We start from the raw sequence: 19,810 nt of genomic DNA on the forward strand, positions 1-19,810 counted from the left end.
GGGGTTGGACGCGGTGACATGTGATGCCTTACGGACAGAGACTAAATGCAGACTGTTGGGTCTGGCAAAAACATTGCGGTTCACATTACCTGACAAAATGCGAAAAGATTAGGTAATTATGGTGGTGGTAAGCATTTAAAGTTGCCTGAGATAAAGTTTGGCTCATTGGAAATGGCAAAAATTCAGTTGCAAATTGAACAAATGGAACATGAGAAAGAATTAAAGCGGCTGGAATACGAAAGAGAGAGCGCAGAAAGAGAAAGAGAGAGAGGAAAAAGAAAAGGAGAGAGAAGAAAGGAGAAAAGAAAGAATAGCCCTAGCAGTACAAAAAGAAAAAGAAAGGGAGATACAGATCAGGGAGAAAGATAAAGAGAGAGATTTGAACTTCAGAAAATGGCCATGAAACATGACAATCAGTTAAAATTGGCAGACATAAAGGGAAACGTACAATTGGATGATAGTGGTGAGGATAGTGAGAAAGAGCGTCATAGTCGAAGGCTTGGTGGGAATCTATTTAAATATGTCCAAGCATTGCCAAGGTTTGACGAGAAGGAAGTGGAAGCCTTTTTCATTTTATTTGAGAAGGTAGCTAAACAAATGAAATGGCCACAGGACATGTGGGTATTACTGATTCAAACAAAGCTGGTAGGTAGAGCTAGTGAGGTGTTTGCATCACTACCGGAGGAGGTATCTGGAACGTACAAGGAGGTGAAGAAATCCATCTTAAGTGCATATGAGCTAGTGCCTGAAGCTTACAAAGGTTTAGAAATTTAAGGAAAGAATTTGGTCAAACATACATGGAGTTTGAAAGGATCAGAGTAATTTTGATAGGTGGATAAGGGCTTTGAAAATAGACCAACCGTATGAAGCTCTCAAAGAAATTATACTTTTGGAGGAGTTTAAAAATTCAATTCCTGATGTAGTGAGAACTCATGTGGAAGAACAGAGGGTGAAAACTGCGAGATTAGCAGCAGAAATGGCAGATGATTATGAATTAGTTCATAAATCAAAGATTGGTTTCCAACATCAGTTTCAGCTGGTGAGGGATAGAAACTGGGGACATGAGAAATACTCAAGTGTAAAGGTAAAGGTGATCTGATGGGAGACAATAAAGAGAGTGTACCTCAGACTAAAAAAGAAATCCAGGAGGGTGGAAAAGAGGTGAAAAGTTTCAAATGTTTTCACTGCATTAAACTAGGCCATGTAAAGTCACAGTGTTGGTGGTTGAAGAAAAGCACTGGGAAGGCTGAGGTGGTAAAACAGGATAAGACAGTGGGATTTGTTAGAGTGGTAAAGGAAAGCCCAAGGGAAACAAAGGAGGTGCAAACGACTGTACAGCCTGTTCAAGAAGTAATTGTTAAGAAGGTGCCAGATGTCTTCAAAGAATTTACTTGTGTGGGTAAAGTTTACTCATGTGTATCAGGAGGAGCAGGTAAAGAAGTCACAATTTTAAGAGATACAGGGGCTAGTCAATCTTTAATGGCAAGAGATGAGGAATTATGTAGTTTGGGAAGAATGTTGCCAGAAAAGGTGGTAATATGTGGAATTCAGGGTGAGAGGGGTAGCGTTTCATTATATAAAGTAAGGTTGGAAAGTCCAGTGAAGAGTGGTGAAGTGGTAGTAGGAGTAACAGAGAAACTATGTTGTCCAGGAATACAGTTTATCTTGGGTAATGATGTAGCTGGACCGCAGGTGGGAGTGATGCCTACGGTGGTTGATAAGCCAGTGGAAAATCAGACAACTGAAGTATTGAAGGACGAATATCCTGTGATTTTTCTGGATTGTGTAGTAACAAGGTCTCAAAGTCACAGGTTTAGACAAGAGGACAAATCAAAGAGTGAAGATGAAGTTGAAGTGCAATTATCAGAAATGATTTTTGATCAGATGGTTGAAAAAGAACAAGAACAGGTGGAGGATGAGGCGGATATTTTTAGTTCAGGAAAATTGGCGGACTTACAACAGAAAGATGTCAAAATAAAACGGATATATTATATCAGAAAGCATATAGGGAAGAGGAATCTGAGAGTATACCAGAGTGTTATTACCGTAAAAGTGATGTCTTGATGAGAAAATGGAGACCTGTACATATGCAGGCGGATGAAAAGTGGGCAGAAGTTCATCAAGTAGTATTACCAATAGGGTATAGAAAGGAGGTGTTGCGAGTTGCAGATGAGGTACCAGTGGGAGGTCATTTGAGAATAAGGAAAACTCAAGCTAAAATCCAGAAACATTTTTATTGGCCTGGACTACATAAAGATGTAGTTAAATTTTGACAATCATATCACACATGTCAAGTGATAGGGAAAACTCAAGCAGTGATAAAACTAGCACCCTTAATACCCATTCCAGCATTTGAGGAACCATTTACAAGGGTCCTAATTGATTGTGTAGGACCGCTTCCTAAAACCAAAAGTGGGAATCAATATCTTTTGACTATAATGGATGTGTCTACTAGGTTTCCAGAGGCCATTCCAGTACGTAATATTGCAGCTAAAAGGATTGTGGAGGAGTTACTTAAATTCTTTACTAGATATGGACTACCCACAGAAATTCAATCAGATCAAGGATCAAATTTTACTTCAAAGTTATTCAAAGAAGTTATGGATAGCTTAGGAATAAAACAATTTAAATCAACTGCGTACCATCCAGAATCGCAGGGAGCGTTAGAAAGGTGACATCAGACATTAAAGACAATGTTGAGAGCGTATTATCAAGATTATCCAGAGGATTGGGATAAAGGAATCCCATTTGTATTGTTTGCAATTAGGGATGCACCTAATGAACTAATTTTTGGTCATGAGGTAAAAGGACCACTTAAATTGATTAACGAAAAATTGGTGGGTGAGAAATCGGAAATTACACTATTGGATTACGTGTCAAATTTTAGGGAATGATTAAGTAGAGCAGGTGAATTGGCTAGACAACTTTTGATAGTTGCACAAAATGCGACGAAAAGGGTAGCGGACAAGAAATCCAAAGTTCGTAGTTTTGACAGTGGGGATAAAGCTTTAGTGTTGTTACCAGTGGTCGGGGAGCCTTTAAAAGCTAGGTTTTGTGGACCGTATCAGATTGAAAGGAAATTAAGTGAGGTGAATTATGTGGTAAAAACACCAAATAGAAGGAAGACTCACCGAGTGTGTCATGTGAATATGCTTAAAAGGTACTTTGAAAGGGAAGGAGAGAAAAAGGAGGTTTTAATGATTCTAATTCAATGTGATGAACCAAATCCAGATGACTGTGAATTTGACATACCTCAAATTAAATTGGAAAATGAGGTTGTTCTTAAAAATTGGGATGAATTGTTAAGTTACCTTCCAGAGGAAAAACAAACTGACCTGAAAGAGTTATTGATATCACATGGGCAAGTTTGTGGAGATAAATTGGGAAGTACTAAAATGGCTATACATGATGTAGATGTGGGAAATGCTGTTCCGATCAAACGACATCCATATGGACTTAACCCTTTAAAATTGGCACAGGTTAACAAAGAGATTGAGAGTATGCTTACAAATGGCATAATTGAAATGGGTTGCAGCCAATAGAGCTTACCCATAGTGATGGTACCTAAACCAGACGGTACCCAACGGTTGTGTGTGGACTATCGAAAGGTGAATGCAGTTACAAGAACGGACTCATCCTATCCCACGTTTGGAGGATTGCATTGAGAAAGTGGGACAATCCGCTTTTATTTCCAAATTAGATTTACTGAAAGGTTACTGGCAAGTACCTTTATCTGAAAGGGCAAAGGAGATTTCAGCTTTTGTGAGTCCAGATGGTATATACCAGTTCAAAGTTATGCCATTTGGCATGAAAAACGCCCCTGCAACATTTCAACGGTTAACTAATCCAGTTGTTTCAGGATTGTCCAATTGTGGGGTTCTGAAAACACCTCTCCCATAACACATGTGACAATAAATCAAATCAAATCAAATCAAATCACCTCACCTGGAGGAAGGGATTCAAACATAGAGGTCTGGGAAAAATGGGAATGGGTTTGGGAGGTGGCATGTTTAAGGACCCACATGAACTCACAGACATCTGATTTAGGAAAAGACAGCTCACAGAAACAAAACAATTCTTCCACTGGACTGCACTGAAGATTTTGCAAAGAAAGCTCACTGCGCATAACAGGAAGCTAAGAGGGATTGAGATAACAAATGGTTAGTAAGGCTGCCAGCTTCTGATCAAAGCAAGTCAAAACATTCCTCTGCGAGGCAGAGACTATGAATATTTGCAATACCCTATTCCCTCAAGGTGACAGAAACCACCCCTCCTAAACAGTATCAATGGGAATATCATGAAGCAATCTCATGCTTAATTAATTAGTCTATAATTTAATTGGATCAAGCATCTCATCGCCCCCACCACCATCGCACCTCAAAGGATATTTCAGACAGATCCCACAGACTCCTTCCTGTTTGGTTAATTTACCGTCATTGACTGCAAGCTGTAAAATAGGGATCCTGTGGGTAAAGGACCACAAGTCTTGCTGGGTAAGCTCACTGCAGGATACAAACAAGTGATTTACTTGACTCCGAGATACTCTGTGCAAACTGGATCAATTAGCTCATAATTTGTAAAGCGGTCCGGTCAGAAATATATATCTGTACATAATATATTAGAAGCCAGCAGCTATTCTCGGGCTCTCAAAATACCACTGTGGTATTTGAAAATGTTGCTAAATATCAAAGGGAGGGGGAACAAGTTTCCTCCATTAAAAAGCCTTTTGTAGTGATCGATGCTAAGCAGAGCTCCAACAGCAGTGGTCTTTTTAATGATATGCATAGAATTGCCTGCAGGAGTTTTACATTTGGGACTCAAATATTTTACACTTAACCTCGGTTGTTGGGCAGTAAGTACTGCTTTATTCTCCTTCTTCAGCTATCAATTAAGTATTCTCAGATGATTGATGGACTTGACATCAGTAGTTTCCACCATTGGGGAAAAGAAAAAGTGATTATTACGTGTAAATTGTACCTGCACGTGCGTGCACTTTAGTGTATGTATGGACACAGTACGTCTGCATGCAAATATTTAATTTCTTTGTGCAAACTTAGTATTCAAGATGGGTTTTGTTCGTGCTTGGGAATTGAAGGGCTTTCCATCTCTCTGTCCACAGGAAGCAAATTCAGGTCAAGTACAGTGTGGCTCATCAGACCATAAAGCTTTGGCATAATAATGTGCTTCAGGCCAAACTATAGCAATATTTTTCAAGTTTCCCACATCAATCAACCTTTACCTACTCATGAGCAAGAATGCAAATGTGGTGCAGAATTAGGGAGTTTTGCAGTGTGTGGCTATTCCCACTGGGAACTGGGCCGAGACTGACAAACTTCACGTCATGTGCACACACCTTGCAAACAAAGCCTTTAATCTCATCCATCTGAGCTAGGCACATGTCAGTGTACAACCCAATGCAGCACTCACTCGAGCGAGGCAGTGCTCTAATATTTTTCTGTGCATTTCATCCATGTTAAATAGAAGATTGTAACGGAGTCACAGATGCATTTAACATAACCTCACAGGAGCATTAGCAAACAAAAATTGACACCAAGACACATACGCATTAGGAGAGGTGATCAAAAACTTGGTCACAGGTGTACGTTTCAATGAACTTCTTAGATTATAAAGAGAGGTAAAGAGGAAATGGTGTTGAAGGAATTAATTTCAGAGTTTAGGGCCCAGGATGCTGAGGGCACAATCTCCTTTCATCAGAGGTGATAACCAAGGAAGCATTAAGATGCCAGAATTGCAGGAGCACGTAGTCCTCAGATGGTTACAGGTCTGGAGAGATAGGGAGGGGTAAAGTAAGACCTTGGTGGTATTCAGAAATAAGGATGAGAATTTTTAAAAAGTTGGTGGCTGGGCAAAACCAGGTTGCAATTTCATCTGCAGGTCAGAAGCAAAACAAGACTAAAACCACACATTGAAATTTTTTTTTCTAGGTTTATGCTTCCAATCCATAGCAAGTAGCTCTACTGGAAACTGCATATCAGAATACACTTGGGATGTTGTGATGCTCTCCATGGTCAAACAAATAATTGATAAATAATTAGGGGAGACGGTGACATAGTGGTAATGTCAATAATAATAATAGCAATAATCTTTATTAGCGTCTCAAGTAGGCTTACATTAACACTGCAATGAAGTTACTGTGAAAATCCCCTAGTCACCACATTCCGGCGCCTGTTCAGGCACACTGAGGGAGAATTCAGAATGTCCAAATTACCCGAGGAAACCCACGCAGACACGGGCACAACGTGCAGACTCCGCACAGTGACGCAAGACGGGAATCGAACCCGGGTACCTGGCACTGTGAAGCAACAATGCTAAACACCGCACTACCATGCCGCCCTTTGATTTGATTTGATGTAATTTATTGTCACATGTACCGAAGTACAGTGAAAAGCATTTTGCTACGGCCAAGGGAACGTACACAGTACATACATAGTAGCCAGAAAAAGAATAATCGACAGAGTACATTGACAAATGGTATATCGACAAACAGTGATTGGTTACAGTGTGGAACAAGGGGCCAAACAAAGCAAATACATGAGCAAGAGCAGCATAGGGCATCGTGAATAGTGTTCTTACAGGGAACAGATCAGTCCGAGGGGGTCGTTGAGGAGTCTAGCAGCTGGGGAAGAAGCTGTTCCTATATCTGGATGTGCGAGTCTTCAGACTTCTGTATCTTCTGCCTGATGGAAGGGTCTGGAAGAAGGCAAAGCCTGGGTGGGAGGGGTCTCTGATAATGCTGTCTGCCTTCCTGAGGCAGCGGGAGGTGTAGACAGAATCAATATCGGGTAGCAGGCTTCTGTGATGCGTTGAGCTGAGTTCACCACACTCTGCAGTTTCTTGTAATCTTGGGCCGAGCATTTGCCATACCAAGCTGTGATGCAGCTGGATAGGATGCTCTCTATGGTACATCTGTAGACGTTTGTGAGAGTCGATGCAGACACGCCAAATTTCTTTAGCTTCTGTAGGAAGTAGAGACGTTGTTGGGCTTTCTTGACTGTTGTATCAACGCGTGTGGACCAGGACAGACTGTTGGTGATGGTGACCCCCAGGAACTTAAAGCTATCGACCATCTCCACTTCAGAGCCATTGATGCAGACAAGCATGTGTGTTGTACCATGCTTCCTGAAGTTAATGATCAGTTCCTTGGTCTTTCCGACATTTAGAGAGGTACACCATGCAACCAAGTGATTAATCTCCTTTCTGTAGTCTGGTTCATCGTAGTTTGAGATATGATCCATCATAGTCGTATCATCCGCAAACGTATAGATTGAGTTGGAGTTAAATCTTGCCACACAGTTCTGTGTGTATAGGGAGTACAGTAGAGGATTGAGCACACATCCTTGAGGACCCCCGGTGTTGAGGACTATTGTGGAGGAGCTGCTGTTGCCTATCCTGCCAGATTGCGGTCTGTTGGTGAGGAAGTCAAGGATCCAACTGCACAGGGATGGGTCAAGTACAAGATTGCAGAGTTTGGTTATAAGTCTTGTTGGGGTAATGGTGTTGAAGGCGGAGCTGTAGTCGATGAACAGCAGTCTCACGTGGGAGTCCTTGTTGTCGAGGTGTTTGAGTGTTGTTGTAGAACCAGGGAGGTAGCATCTGCTGTGGATGGTTGCGGCGATAGGCAAACTGCAATGGATCGTGAAGGTCTGGGAGGCTGGCGTTGATCTGTCTCATGACTAGCCGCTCGAAGAATTTCATGATAAAGGGTGACAGAGCCACCGGTCGGTAGTCGTTGAGGCAGGCTACCTTGTTCTTCTTTGGTACTGGCATTATAAAAATGAAATGAAAAAAAAATGAAAATCGCTTCTTGTCACAAGTAGGCTTCAAATGAAGTTACTGTGAAAAGCCCCTAGTCGCCACATTCCGGTGCCTGTTCAGAGAGGCTGTTACGGGAATTGAACCGTGCTGCTGGCCTGCCTTGATCTGCTTTAAAAGCCAGCGATTTAGCCCAGTGTGCTAAACCAGCCCCATTTTGGTGGTCATCTTGAAGGAGGTGGGGACCTCGGAGCGGAGGAGTGAGGTGTTGAAAATGTCTGCGAATACACTTGCCAGTTGGTCGACGCAGGCTCTGAGTGCTCGCCCAAGGAATCTGTTCGGGCCTGTCGCTTTCCGCGGATTCACTTTCAAGAAAGCAGCTCTTAGCTTGCCAGCCCCCGGATCGCCCGGCCTAGTACCCGGAGCTCCCGATCCGACACCCGACCCAACTCGACCCCGAGAGACCTGCCCAGCCACCCGACCCGGAGATTCCCGCCCAGCAACCTGACCTACCTGGAGATGGAAGAAAGAAAAATCCACGTGGAGGCCCGACCGGGCCTACTTCAAGACCCGACCCCAGGAGCGCCCAGGGAGGGAACAGATCACGGGACTCAGCCCAACCTGCCTCAGGAAGCCCCTGCCCACGACCCAGGACCCCCGAAATGGCAAAGACCCCGCGCGAGGACCCGAACGCGCTGCAAGGTATTCACGTGCCCGCAGAACGTCGGGACCCATCCGGATCGCAAACATACCCCCCCAGCAAATCTGCCACCTCAACCAGCACCCGGGACCCTGCCAAATGCGACCCAGGAACGTAACCAGCGCCCTGGTCCCCGCCAGACGCAACTACTTATCTTCCACAAGGTCAGACCTCCCATCGGATCCCAGGATCATCCAGCCGCAGCCGCCGACCGAGGAAGCGAGAGAAACGCGGTGGTCTGCAGGTTAGACTGAAGCAATACGGTTTTCAAGACCCTTCTCCCCAACAGACTCCTGGCAAACGTCGAAGCGATCGAAAACAAGCTGGATGAACTTAACGCCAGACTTACCTCTCAGAGGGAAGTAAAAGACTGCTGTGTGCTCTGTTTCACAGGGACAAGACTCACCCCTGCCTCACCGGACTGTGCCATACAACCTGAAGGCTTCTCAATTCACCGGGTGGACCGTACCGCGTGATCAGGCAAAGCGAAGGGTGGAGGGGTGTACCTCCTCATCAACTTCTCCCGGTGCATGGATGTGGCGAACCTGGTGACCTACTGCTCCCCGGACCTGGAATACCTGACCGTGAAGTGCCGCCCATACTATCTTCCACGTGAATTCACTTCAGCCATTATTACAGCGGTCTATATCCCACCCCAGGCAGAAGTGAGGAAGGCCCTGGACGAACTGTACACAGTTATAAACAACTACGAAGCAGAACATCCAAAGGCCTTGTTCATTGTGGCCGGAGACTTCAACAAGGCCAACCTCAAGAGTGTACTGCCAAAATCCCACCAGCAAACCTCCTGTCCCACTAGGGGCGACAACACTCTTGACCACTGCTACTCAAAAATCAAGGGCGCCTACCGTTCCATCCCCCGACCGCACTTTGGGAAATCAGACCATAAGACGGTGCTCCTTCTCCCGGCATACAAGCAGACACTCAAGCGGGAGAATCCAGCTGAGAAGGTTGTGCAGTGCTGGTCCGAGGAAACAGAAGAGCTCCTACGTGACTGCTTAGAGACAGTGGACTGGTCCATATTTAAGAACTCAGCGACCAACTTAAATGAGTATGCCACCACCGTCACAGACTTCATCAGCAAATGTGTGGACGACTGCGTGCCAAAGAAAGCAGTACGTACGTTCCCCAACCGGAAACCATGGCTCAATCGCGAGATTGACTCCCTACTGAAGGACAGATCTGAGGCGTTCAAGTCAGACAACCCTGACCTATACAAGAAATCCAGGTACGACCTCCGCGAAGCCATCCGAGATGCCAAGAGAGAATATCAAACCAAGCTAGAGTCACAGACAGACTCTCGGCGATTGTGGCAAGGACTAAACAACATAACGGGCTACAAAGCGAAGCTGAGCAGTATCTCCGGCAGCAGCGCACCCCTCCCCGATGAACTCAATGCATTCTATGCTCGGTTCGAGCATGTAACCAACAATCCGCTGTCGAGTACTCCAGCAGCCCATAACTCACCCATACCCACCATCACAGCCTCCGAAGTCAGATCGGCCTTCCTGAAAGTGAACCCTCGGAAGGCGACGGGCCCGGACGGGATCCCTGGTCGTGAACTCAGAGCCTGTGTGGACCAGCTGGCAGAGGTATTCGCGGACATCTTTAACCTGTCCCTACTCCACTCCGAGGTCCCCCACCTGCTTCAAGAAGACCATCATTATACCGATGCCAAAGAAGAACCAGGCAGCGTGCCTCAATGACTACCATCCGGTGGCCCTGACTTCAGTCGTAATGAAGCGCCTTGAGAGGCTGAACATGAAGTGCATCACCTCTATACTCCCAGAACATCTTGATCCACTGCAATTCGCATACCGTCGCAACCGGTCCACAGCAAACGCCATTTCCCTGCCCCTACACTCATCCCTCGAGCATCGCGACAACAAGGACTCCTACATCAGACTCCTATTTATTGACTACAGCTCCGCCTTCAACGCCATAATCCTAGCCAAACTCATATCAAAGCTCCAAAACCTAGGACTTGGCTCCCCACTCTGCCACTGGATCCTCGATTTTCTGACTAACAGATCACAATCAGTAAGAATGAACAACAACACCTCCTCCACAATAGTCATCAATACCGGGTGCATCACAGCCTGGTATGGCAACTGCTCGGCCCAGGACCGCAAGAAACTTCAGAGAGTCGTGAACACCACCCAGTCCATCACACGAACCTGCCTCCCATCCATTGACTCAATCTACACCTCCCACTGCCTGGGGAAAGCGGGCAGCATAATCAAAGACCCCTCCCACCCGGCTTACTCACTCTTCCAGCTTCTTCCATTGGGCAGGAGATACAAAAGTCTGAGAACACGCACGAACAGACTCAAAAACAGCTTCTTCCCCGCTGTTACCAGACTCCTAAATGACTCTCTTATGGACTGACCTCATTAACACTACACCCTGTATGCTGCATCCGATGCCGGTGCTTATGTAGTTACATTGTATACCTTGTGTTGCTCTATTATGTATTTTCTTTTATTCCCTTTTCTTCTCATGTACTTAATGATCTGTTGAGCTGCTCGCAGAAAAATACTTTTCACTGTACCTCGTTACACGTGACAATAAACAAATTCAATCCACCTCTGAGGCTGTAATAGTGGGTATGGGTGTGTCCAAGGCTGTTGGGGCGGGTGGCACTGATGGATTGGCTGACTGCTCAAAGCGGGCATATAGCTTGTTCAGTTCATCGGGGAGGGATACTCCAGCCCCAGATATTCCGCCCCAGATATGGGCTAATACTCCCAGTGTTCTGGGGACGCAGGTTCAAATCCCACTATGGTAGCTGATGATAAAATCTGGAACTGAAAGCTAGCCTCAGTGACGGTAACGATGAAGTAATCACAAATTGTTTTAAAAATCCATCTGGTCCACTAATGCCCTTTAGGGAAGGAAATCTGCCGTCTTTACCTTGTCTGGCCTAGAGCAATGTGGTTTACTTGTAACTGCTATCATGGGCAGTTAGAGATAGGCAACAAGTGCTGCACTTGCCAGCACCCCCCATATCCCATGAATTAATTGAAAACAAAATAACAAATGAAGAAAGGTTGCTTGGGCAAGGTGCTGGGGGGTTGATGGCTCAAGCAGACTGTAACCCAGCAAGTGCCTTCAAGAGAGGTAGAAAGAAACTAGAAATTAAAATCACATTACCTGGCTGCCATAAATGGATATAACACTGAAATAATGTCACCTTTCTTGACAGCGAGGTCTTTGTTAATTTTGCAGTGGTTATTTAAATTTCTGATAGCAGAGATTGTGTTTTTTTGTTTTTAAATGCTTACCTTCCCTGTCAAAGAAGCCCTGAAGTGCTTTCTTAGGGTCTTTGATATAAAAAGCTTCTCGATCTTCCTGAAATTCAATGGAATATGGGTTGTCTTCACTTTCATCCTCCACTGCATCCTCAACTGTTGAAATATTTAAAAAACAATCACAGATCTGGCAGGCACAACCTACTTTATATGATAATTCATTGAATAGCAGATCACTTGCTGCCAAGTGAGATAGAGTCTCACTCCTGATGCTCACGGACTAAAGCAATAAACATAAAATAGTTAGGTACAGGGGGAGGCTAGAGATATGGGAAAAGGCCAAGCCACTTGGTTATTAAATTACCAGCTGAGTTTAATGGGAACTCGTTAGTTTGGTTTTTAACGAATTGCAGCTTGCATTTTACAAAATATAGAACATAGAACAATACAGCGCAGTACAGACCCTTCGGCCCACCATGTTGCACCGAAACAAAAGCCATCTAACCTACACTATGCCATTATCATCCATATGTTTATCCCATAAACTTTTAAATGCCCTCAATGTTGGCGAGTTCACTACTGTAGCAGGTAGGGCATTCCACGGCCTCACCACTCTTTGCGTAAAGAACCTACCTCTGACCTCTGTCCTATATCTATTACCCCTCAGTTTAAAGTTATGTCCCCTCGTGCCAGCCATTTCCATCCGCGGGAGAAGGCTCTCACTGTCCACCCTATCCAACCCCCTGATCATTTTGTATGCCTCTATTAAGTCTCCTCTTAACCTTCTTCTCTCCAACGAAAACAACCTCAAGTCCATCAGCCTTTCCTCATAAGATTTTCCCTCCATACCAGGCAACATCCTGGTAAATATCCTCTGCACCCGCTCCAAAGCCTCCACATCCTTCCTGTAATGCGGTGACCAGAACTGTACGCAATACTCCAAATGCGGCCGTACCAGAGTTCTGTACAGCTGCAACATGACCTCCCGACTCCGGAACTCAATCCCTCTACCAATAAAGGCCAACACTCCATAGGCCTTCTTCACAACCCTATCAACCTGGGTGGCAACTTTCAGGGATCTATGTACATGGACACCTAGATCCCTCTGCTCATCCACACTTTCAAGAACTTTACCATTAGCCAAATATTCCGCATTCCTGTTATTCCTTCCAAAGTGAATCACCTCACACTTCTCTACATTAAACTCCATTTGCCACCTCTCAGCCCAGCTCTGCAGCTTATCTATATCCCTCTGTAACCTGCTACATCCTTCCACACTATCGACAACACCACCGACTTTAGTATCGTCTGCAAATTTACTCACCCACCCTTCTGCGCCTTCCTCTAGGTCATTGATAAAAATGACAAACAGCAACGGCCCCAGAACAGATCCTTGTGGTACTCCACTTGTGACTGTACTCCATTCTGAACATTTCCCATCAACCACCACCCTCTGTCTTCTTTCAGCTAGCCAATTTCTGATCCACATCTCTAAATCACCCTCAATCCCCAGCCTCCGTATTTTCTGCAATAGCCTACCGTGGGGAACCTTATCAAACGCTTTGCTGAAATCCATATACACCACATCAACTGCTCTACCCTCATCTACCTGTTCAGTCACCTTCTCAAAGAACTCAATAAGGTTTGTGAGGCATGACCTACCCTTCACAAAGCCATGCTGACTATCCCTGATCATATTATTCCTATCTCGATGATTATAAATCTTGTCTCTTATAATCCCCTCCAAGACTTTACCCACTACAGACGTGAGGCTCACCGGTCTATAGTTGCCGGGGTTGTCTCTGCTCCCCTTTTTGAACAAAGGGACCACATTTGCTGTCCTCCAGTCCTCTGGCACTATTCCTGTAGCCAATGATGACATAAAAATCAAAGCCAAAGGTCCAGCAATCTCTTCCCTGGCCTCCCAGAGAATCCTAGGATAAATCCCATCAGGTCCCGGGGACTTATCTATTTTCAGCCTGTCCAGAATTGCCAACACCTCTTCCCTACGTACCTCAATGCCATCTATTCTATTAGCCTGGGGCTCAGCATTCTCCTCCACAACATTATCTTTTTCCTGAGTGAATACTGACGAAAAATATTCATTTAGTATCTTGCCTATCTCTTCAGGCTCCACACACAACTTCCCATCCCTGTCCTTGACTGGTCCTACTCTTTCCCTAGTCATTCGCTTATTCCTGACATACCTATAGAAAGCTTTTGGGTTTTCCTTGATCCTTCCTGCCAAATACTTCTCATGTCCCCTCCTTGCTCGTCTTAGCTCTCTCTTTAGATCCTTCCTCGCTACCTTGTAACTCTCCATCGCCCCAACCGAAACTTCACACCTCATCTTCACATAGGCCTCCTTCTTCCTCTTAACAAGAGATTCCACTTCCTTGGTAAACCACGGTTCCCTCGCTCGACGCCTTCCTCCCTGCCTGACCGGTACATACTTATCAAGAACACGCAGTAGCTGATCCTTGAACAAGCCCCACTTGTCCAGTGTGCCCAACACTTGCAGCCTACTTTCAACCTTATCCCCCCCAAGTCACGTCTAATGGCATCATAATTGCCCTTCCCCCAGCTATAACTCTTGCCCTGCGGTGTATACTTATCCCTTTCCATCATTAACGTAAACGTCACCGAATTGTGGTCACTGTCCCCAAAGTGCTCTCCTACCTCCAAATCCAACACCTGGCCTGGTTCATTACCCAAAACCAAATCCAACGTGGCCTCGCCTCTTGTTGGCCTGTCAACATATTGTTTCAGGAAACCCTCCTGCACACACTGTACAAAAAACGACCCATCTATTGTACTCGAACTATATCTTTTCCAGTCAATTACTCGAACTATATCTTTTCCAGTCAATACTCGAACTATATCTTTTCCAGTCAATTACGCGAACTATATCTTTTCCAGTCAATTACTCGAACTATATCTTTTCCAGTCAATATTCGAACTATATCTTTTCCAGTCAATTACTCGAACTATATCTTTTCCAGTAAGGAAAAATGTTCCTTATTTTTGTTTTGGTATTTGCTTGGATTTACTTATTAAAAATATTTGTGGTGTGTGTGCGTGTGTGTGCTGGGGGCGTTAAATTTTAATATTTCCACCTATGTGGCATAAACATCCCGGTTGTCCAGAAATCTGCGGCATCTCGAACCTCTGGAATATGGGTCCTTGCATAGGGCATCAGGTTTTCCTGGATAATGGACAATACAGAAACCTGCTGACTAAAAGATGAAGGCAGCGAGGGGCTACTGGCACAAGATAAACTTGGATAAAGAAGTCCCATCCCCTCATTTAGTCATCTGTCCTGCTGGCTTCTTGTTACAGCTTGTGGGTCCTTGTTTGTTCCATTAGGTTTTCCTCAAGGCTGTGGATTTGTTTCCCTATTTAAACACCAAGAAGCAACTTGACTACCGCTTATACAGCAGAGGTCAGAGCAATCGATATCTTATCCTGAATATGTCTTGAATGGTAATCAAGATCGCCCATGTTTCGAAGAGGGGATACGATTTATAAAAAAGCAGGATATTTGTCATGCAAAGTTTATTCAGGATTTTTGAAGGTAAGTTGCAGCTAAGTTGGTTAGTTGAAAGAGAGACTGATGGGGCCCAGTAGTGAGATACTGCAGAACCCTGGGCTGGGATGGAGTTAAGAAACCAGCTGGTGTGTGCAAGAGAAATTGAGTAAAGATGAGAGAAATTGAGTAAATGAGGGAGAGAGTGTGAGGAAGTGGGTGTGAGAGACTGCGAGAACGAATGTGCGTGTGTGTCTGTCTGTCTGACTCCCAGCATCAGGATTCTCACACACCTTGATCGCCACACACCAACAGATATTCACACCCATTCACACAATGGGCGAGGGTGAGTGAGTGAGCACCCCAAGACCGAGAATGAACCAGATACACAGACTATGACCCTTTCACACTCTTCATTAATTACTTAAAAAAAATATCAATTTATTACTTTGACATTGGTCTATTTCTACTTAGCAAGTTTTTTCTTTTCTTCATACTCATGAATTTTTCTGAAATTTGCTCACCGGACCCTCGAGTGAGAAAGAAAATGGAAATGCACCCCCCCCCCCCAACCCCATGCAAACATGTTGGACAAGCCTGCCTTATACCTATCTTAGTGTCATAACACTACGTGATAAGTGCACCTACCGATTCCCCATGTGCATCCAGTGCCAACTTTGGCAGCAGGTGGCTTTGGCTGTTCGACTGACTTGGGGACTTCATCTTCATCCTCATCGGAATCTTCTCCCAGCATTCGCTTCTCCAGCTGCTTGTGCTGCTGACTCTTTTGCTTCAGCTCACTCACAGTGAGATCGGACTCGACATCTTCATCCTCTTCTGGGCCCTGCACAGCATCATGAAATTTAAAATAAGGTCATATTATTCAATTCTAATAACCTAGTAATAGAAATTTAGAATAAAACTCCAAGTAAACTTCCATTCTGTTGCCCCAGTTTAGTCTATGTTCTGGTAGCGTTGTTATTGGGCCACACAAATTAACTGCAATTTGAAAATTGCCTGATGCGACTGGTAATAAATTAACGTTTAAAGCTTAGAGCAAGAAGTTAGCCTGTATTGGATAACCGTCATTTAAGTTCAATACTTCCTTAGGAATTATTGAAATATATCACCCTATCCATCTTCTAACTATTTTAAATATTTATTTTTTTGTTTGTTGCAGGGGTGAAAGAGGTCAGAACAATTCAGATTTTATTTATTTTTATATACATTTAAAGTACTCAACTCATTTTTTCTCCCCAATTAAGAACCAATTTAGCTTGGCCAATCCACTTACCCTGCACATCTTTGGGTTGTGGGGGTTAGACCCACTCAGTCACGGGGAGAATGTGCAAACTCCACATGGACAGTGACCCGGGGCTGGGTCCTCGGCGTCGTGAGGCAGATTTTTAACTAAATCTGTTTTAAAATCAGCTCTCGTTTCTACTTTGAATGAAGGAGATGGCTGGGGAAACAGGTGGCCAAAAACCTTGTTAATGTAAGAGGCAAGGTGAAGACTTGCGGGGAGCAGGAGGAGGTGCAAGCATTTGGCTAAACCCAGATTTCCCAGTGTTCCTCTCCTGCCCTCTCTCTTTCATTCTTCTTCTATTTCTCTGACTCCTCTCTCCCTAGGGCTAGAGTTGAGAGAATCAAAGTGGCTAGACCCATCATTTACAGCTGTGAATGGATTTGAAGAGAGGGTTAACACTCATGCGGAGTGACAAAGCAAACCGCACGTGTTTGCATTTTCCTGCCATGCATTTGTCTTTCTCTCCACCTTTAGCAAATCCATTCCGAATTTGGCAAGGCTCTGGAATGTAGGGGTGCAGGAAATATGTTATCGACTGCATCAATTCTGGCCTCTTGCATATCCCTGATTTTCATCGTCCTACTATTATTGGCCATGCCATCAATTTCCTAGGTTAAAGCATCGGAACTCCCCCCTCGGCCTCTCCAACTCTCTCTTTCCTTATTTAAGTTATAGTGCAGCTTTCTTTTTGTGTAGGGTTGGGTGTAAGAGAATGGGGTGCAACGGTGAGAAAGTTAGGAGAGATATCAGTGACTGGAAGATAGGATGCAAAGCTTCACAGGAAAAATATAAGAGGGAGGAGCGACTGTCATGAAAACTGTGCTTCACCAGAAATACATTTTGCTAGAAAACCACTGTTTCAGAATAACATGACACGATGGCTCAGGGTTCTGGATAAACTGAAGTAACTGACAGTTTTTTTTCCCTGTTCGTGGGATGCGGGTATCGTTGGCTAGGCCAGCATTTATTGCCCATTCCCTATTTGCACTTGAGAAACTTGTGGCAAAACACATTCCAGATTGCGCTGGGTTCAAAGGACACTGGTCCACTGAAAAAAAACTCTTTAAGAGACGACATTGAAAAAAATCCTCCAACACAGATAGATTACATAATAGTGAATAAAGTCTGTCAAATGGTAATATTGAAAGACATAAGTTTTAAAAGCCACACTGAAAAAGGGAATCACTCCATACAACCATGTTGTGGCAGGATATAGGTTTTGGCCAACTGTTCCCAACTTTTTATGTTGGATGTGTCAGATATGCAGATGGAAGACACTTTCTCAAAAGGAAAAAGAGGATGAGCAAGCGGATACAAGGAGCACAAATCATCCTGGACTGTCTTTGAGCGAGTTGCATTCTGCAGCCAAGGTAACAAGTGCACCACGATATAAAGGAAAGGAGAAGACCCGATGACAAAAGCACAGTAAAAGATCGGAGACAGGATAATAAGAAGCAGAAGCAGACCATCTCAAATTCAGGAAAAATCAAAAAGTTGGCAGCAGAGAGACATCATAATCACCAAAATGGGAGGAGCAGGTAGACTTAGTTAAATATGAGAATCTTTTGTGTGTTTAGTACTTTTAGCAATTGATAACATAGTTCAGGAATTGGACAGTCTAGAGATAAGGAACCTCGAGGAGCAGGGTGTGGGGTGAAAAACCACCTAAAGTGATCACACTTAAAGGAAAAGAGCTGATTGGTGAGTAACTGGCATTGATTTATTTTGTCCAGGGTGTAGCAAAGTCTTAAATTTATCTCGTAAATTTAGGTCCTAGTCTAATAAATAGAGGTACGGCAAGACGCACAGTCCAGACGAATGCACATCCTGTGCCGTGTAGGAATTCCAGGACACACATGTTCAAGAAATAGCGTCAGCTGGAAGAGTTTGAACTCTGGGTGCCAGGACTTAGCTGCAGTTGGCATAATTGCGATGCATCTGTGAGGCCAAGAGTTTTTGTAGATTGTATGCTGCCATACGAACATGGAGCTGGTATTTGGCCATTTGGTCCCTCGAGCCTGTCCTGCTATTCAGTAAGATCATGGCTAATCTGATAGTAACCTCAAATCTGCATCCAACCTATCCCCAATAAATCACCCCCCTTCCACACCACCACCACACCACCAACAAGAATCTGCCACCCCTAAAAATAGTGACTCTGATTCTATCGCCTTTTCAGGAAGAAAGTTGCAACGGTTCACCACCCTCAAAGATAACAAAAATATGTTTTAAATGGACAACCCCTTATTTTTAAATGGTGACCCATAGTTCTCGATTTTCTGACAGGAGGAAACATCCTCCTCACATCCACCCGTCAAGACACCCCAGGATCTCCTTTGGCTCAATCAAATTGCTTCTTACTCTTTTTCTCACTGGAGCGAAGAAGGCAGAGAGGTGACTTGATAGAGGTGTACAAGGTGATGAGAGGCATGGATAGAGTGGATAGCCAGAGACTTTTCCCCAGGGTGGAAATGGCTGTCACGAGGGGACATAATTTTAAGGTGATTGGAGGAAGGTATAGGGGAGATGTCAGAGGTAGGTTCTTTACACAGAGAGTGGTGGGTGTGTGGAATACACTGCCTTGAGAGGTGGTGGAGCCAGAGTCATTAGGGACATTTAAACGACTCTTAGACAGGCACATGGACAGCAGTAAATTGAAGGGGTGTCGGTTAGGTTGATCTTGGATTAGGATAAATGGTCGGCACAATATCGTGGGCTGAAGGGCCTGTACCGTGCTGTACTGTTCACAATCAGTAAGAATGAACAACAACACCTCCTCCACAATAGTCTTCAACACCGGGGCCCCGCAAGGCTGCGTTTTTAGCCCCCTACTCTACTCCCTGTACACACACAACTGCGTGGCAAAACTTGGTTCCAACTCCATCTACAAGTTTGCTGACGATACGACCATAGTGGGCCGGATCTCGAATAACGACGAGTCCGAATACAGGCGGGAGATAGAGAACCTAGTGGAGTGGTGCAGCGACAACAATCTCTCCCTCAATGCCAGCAAAACTAAAGAGCTGGTCATTGACTTCAGGAAGCAAAGTACTGTACACACCCCTGTCAGCATCAACGGGGCCGAGGTGGAGATGGTTAGCAGTTTCAAATTCCTAGGGGTGCACATCTTTGGGGCAGCATGGTAGCCTTGTGGATAGCACAATTGCTTCACAGCTCCAGGGTCCCAGGTTCGATTCCAGCTTGGGTCACTGTCTGTGCGGAGTCTGCACATCCTC

General features: G+C 44.6%; 1 protein-coding gene across 2 annotated transcripts in view; it reads right to left on the reverse strand.

The window, feature by feature from the left end:
- The window catches only part of slc4a1ap (solute carrier family 4 member 1 adaptor protein), a 183,646-nt gene that overhangs the window by 128,905 nt on the left and 34,931 nt on the right, over positions 1-19,810 (reverse strand). For both annotated transcript variants that reach the window (XM_072500163.1, XM_072500164.1), the window contains 2 exons: positions 15,917-16,112; positions 11,776-11,898 (listed from right to left, as the gene is read on the reverse strand). In XM_072500163.1, coding sequence (XP_072356264.1) covers positions 11,776-11,898; positions 15,917-16,112 — 319 coding nt within the window. The remainder of the gene's footprint in view (positions 1-11,775; positions 11,899-15,916; positions 16,113-19,810) is intronic.

Source organism: Scyliorhinus torazame, chromosome 4 (assembly GCF_047496885.1).
Source record: "Scyliorhinus torazame isolate Kashiwa2021f chromosome 4, sScyTor2.1, whole genome shotgun sequence".
Classification (NCBI taxonomy): Eukaryota; Metazoa; Chordata; class Chondrichthyes; order Carcharhiniformes; family Scyliorhinidae; genus Scyliorhinus; species Scyliorhinus torazame.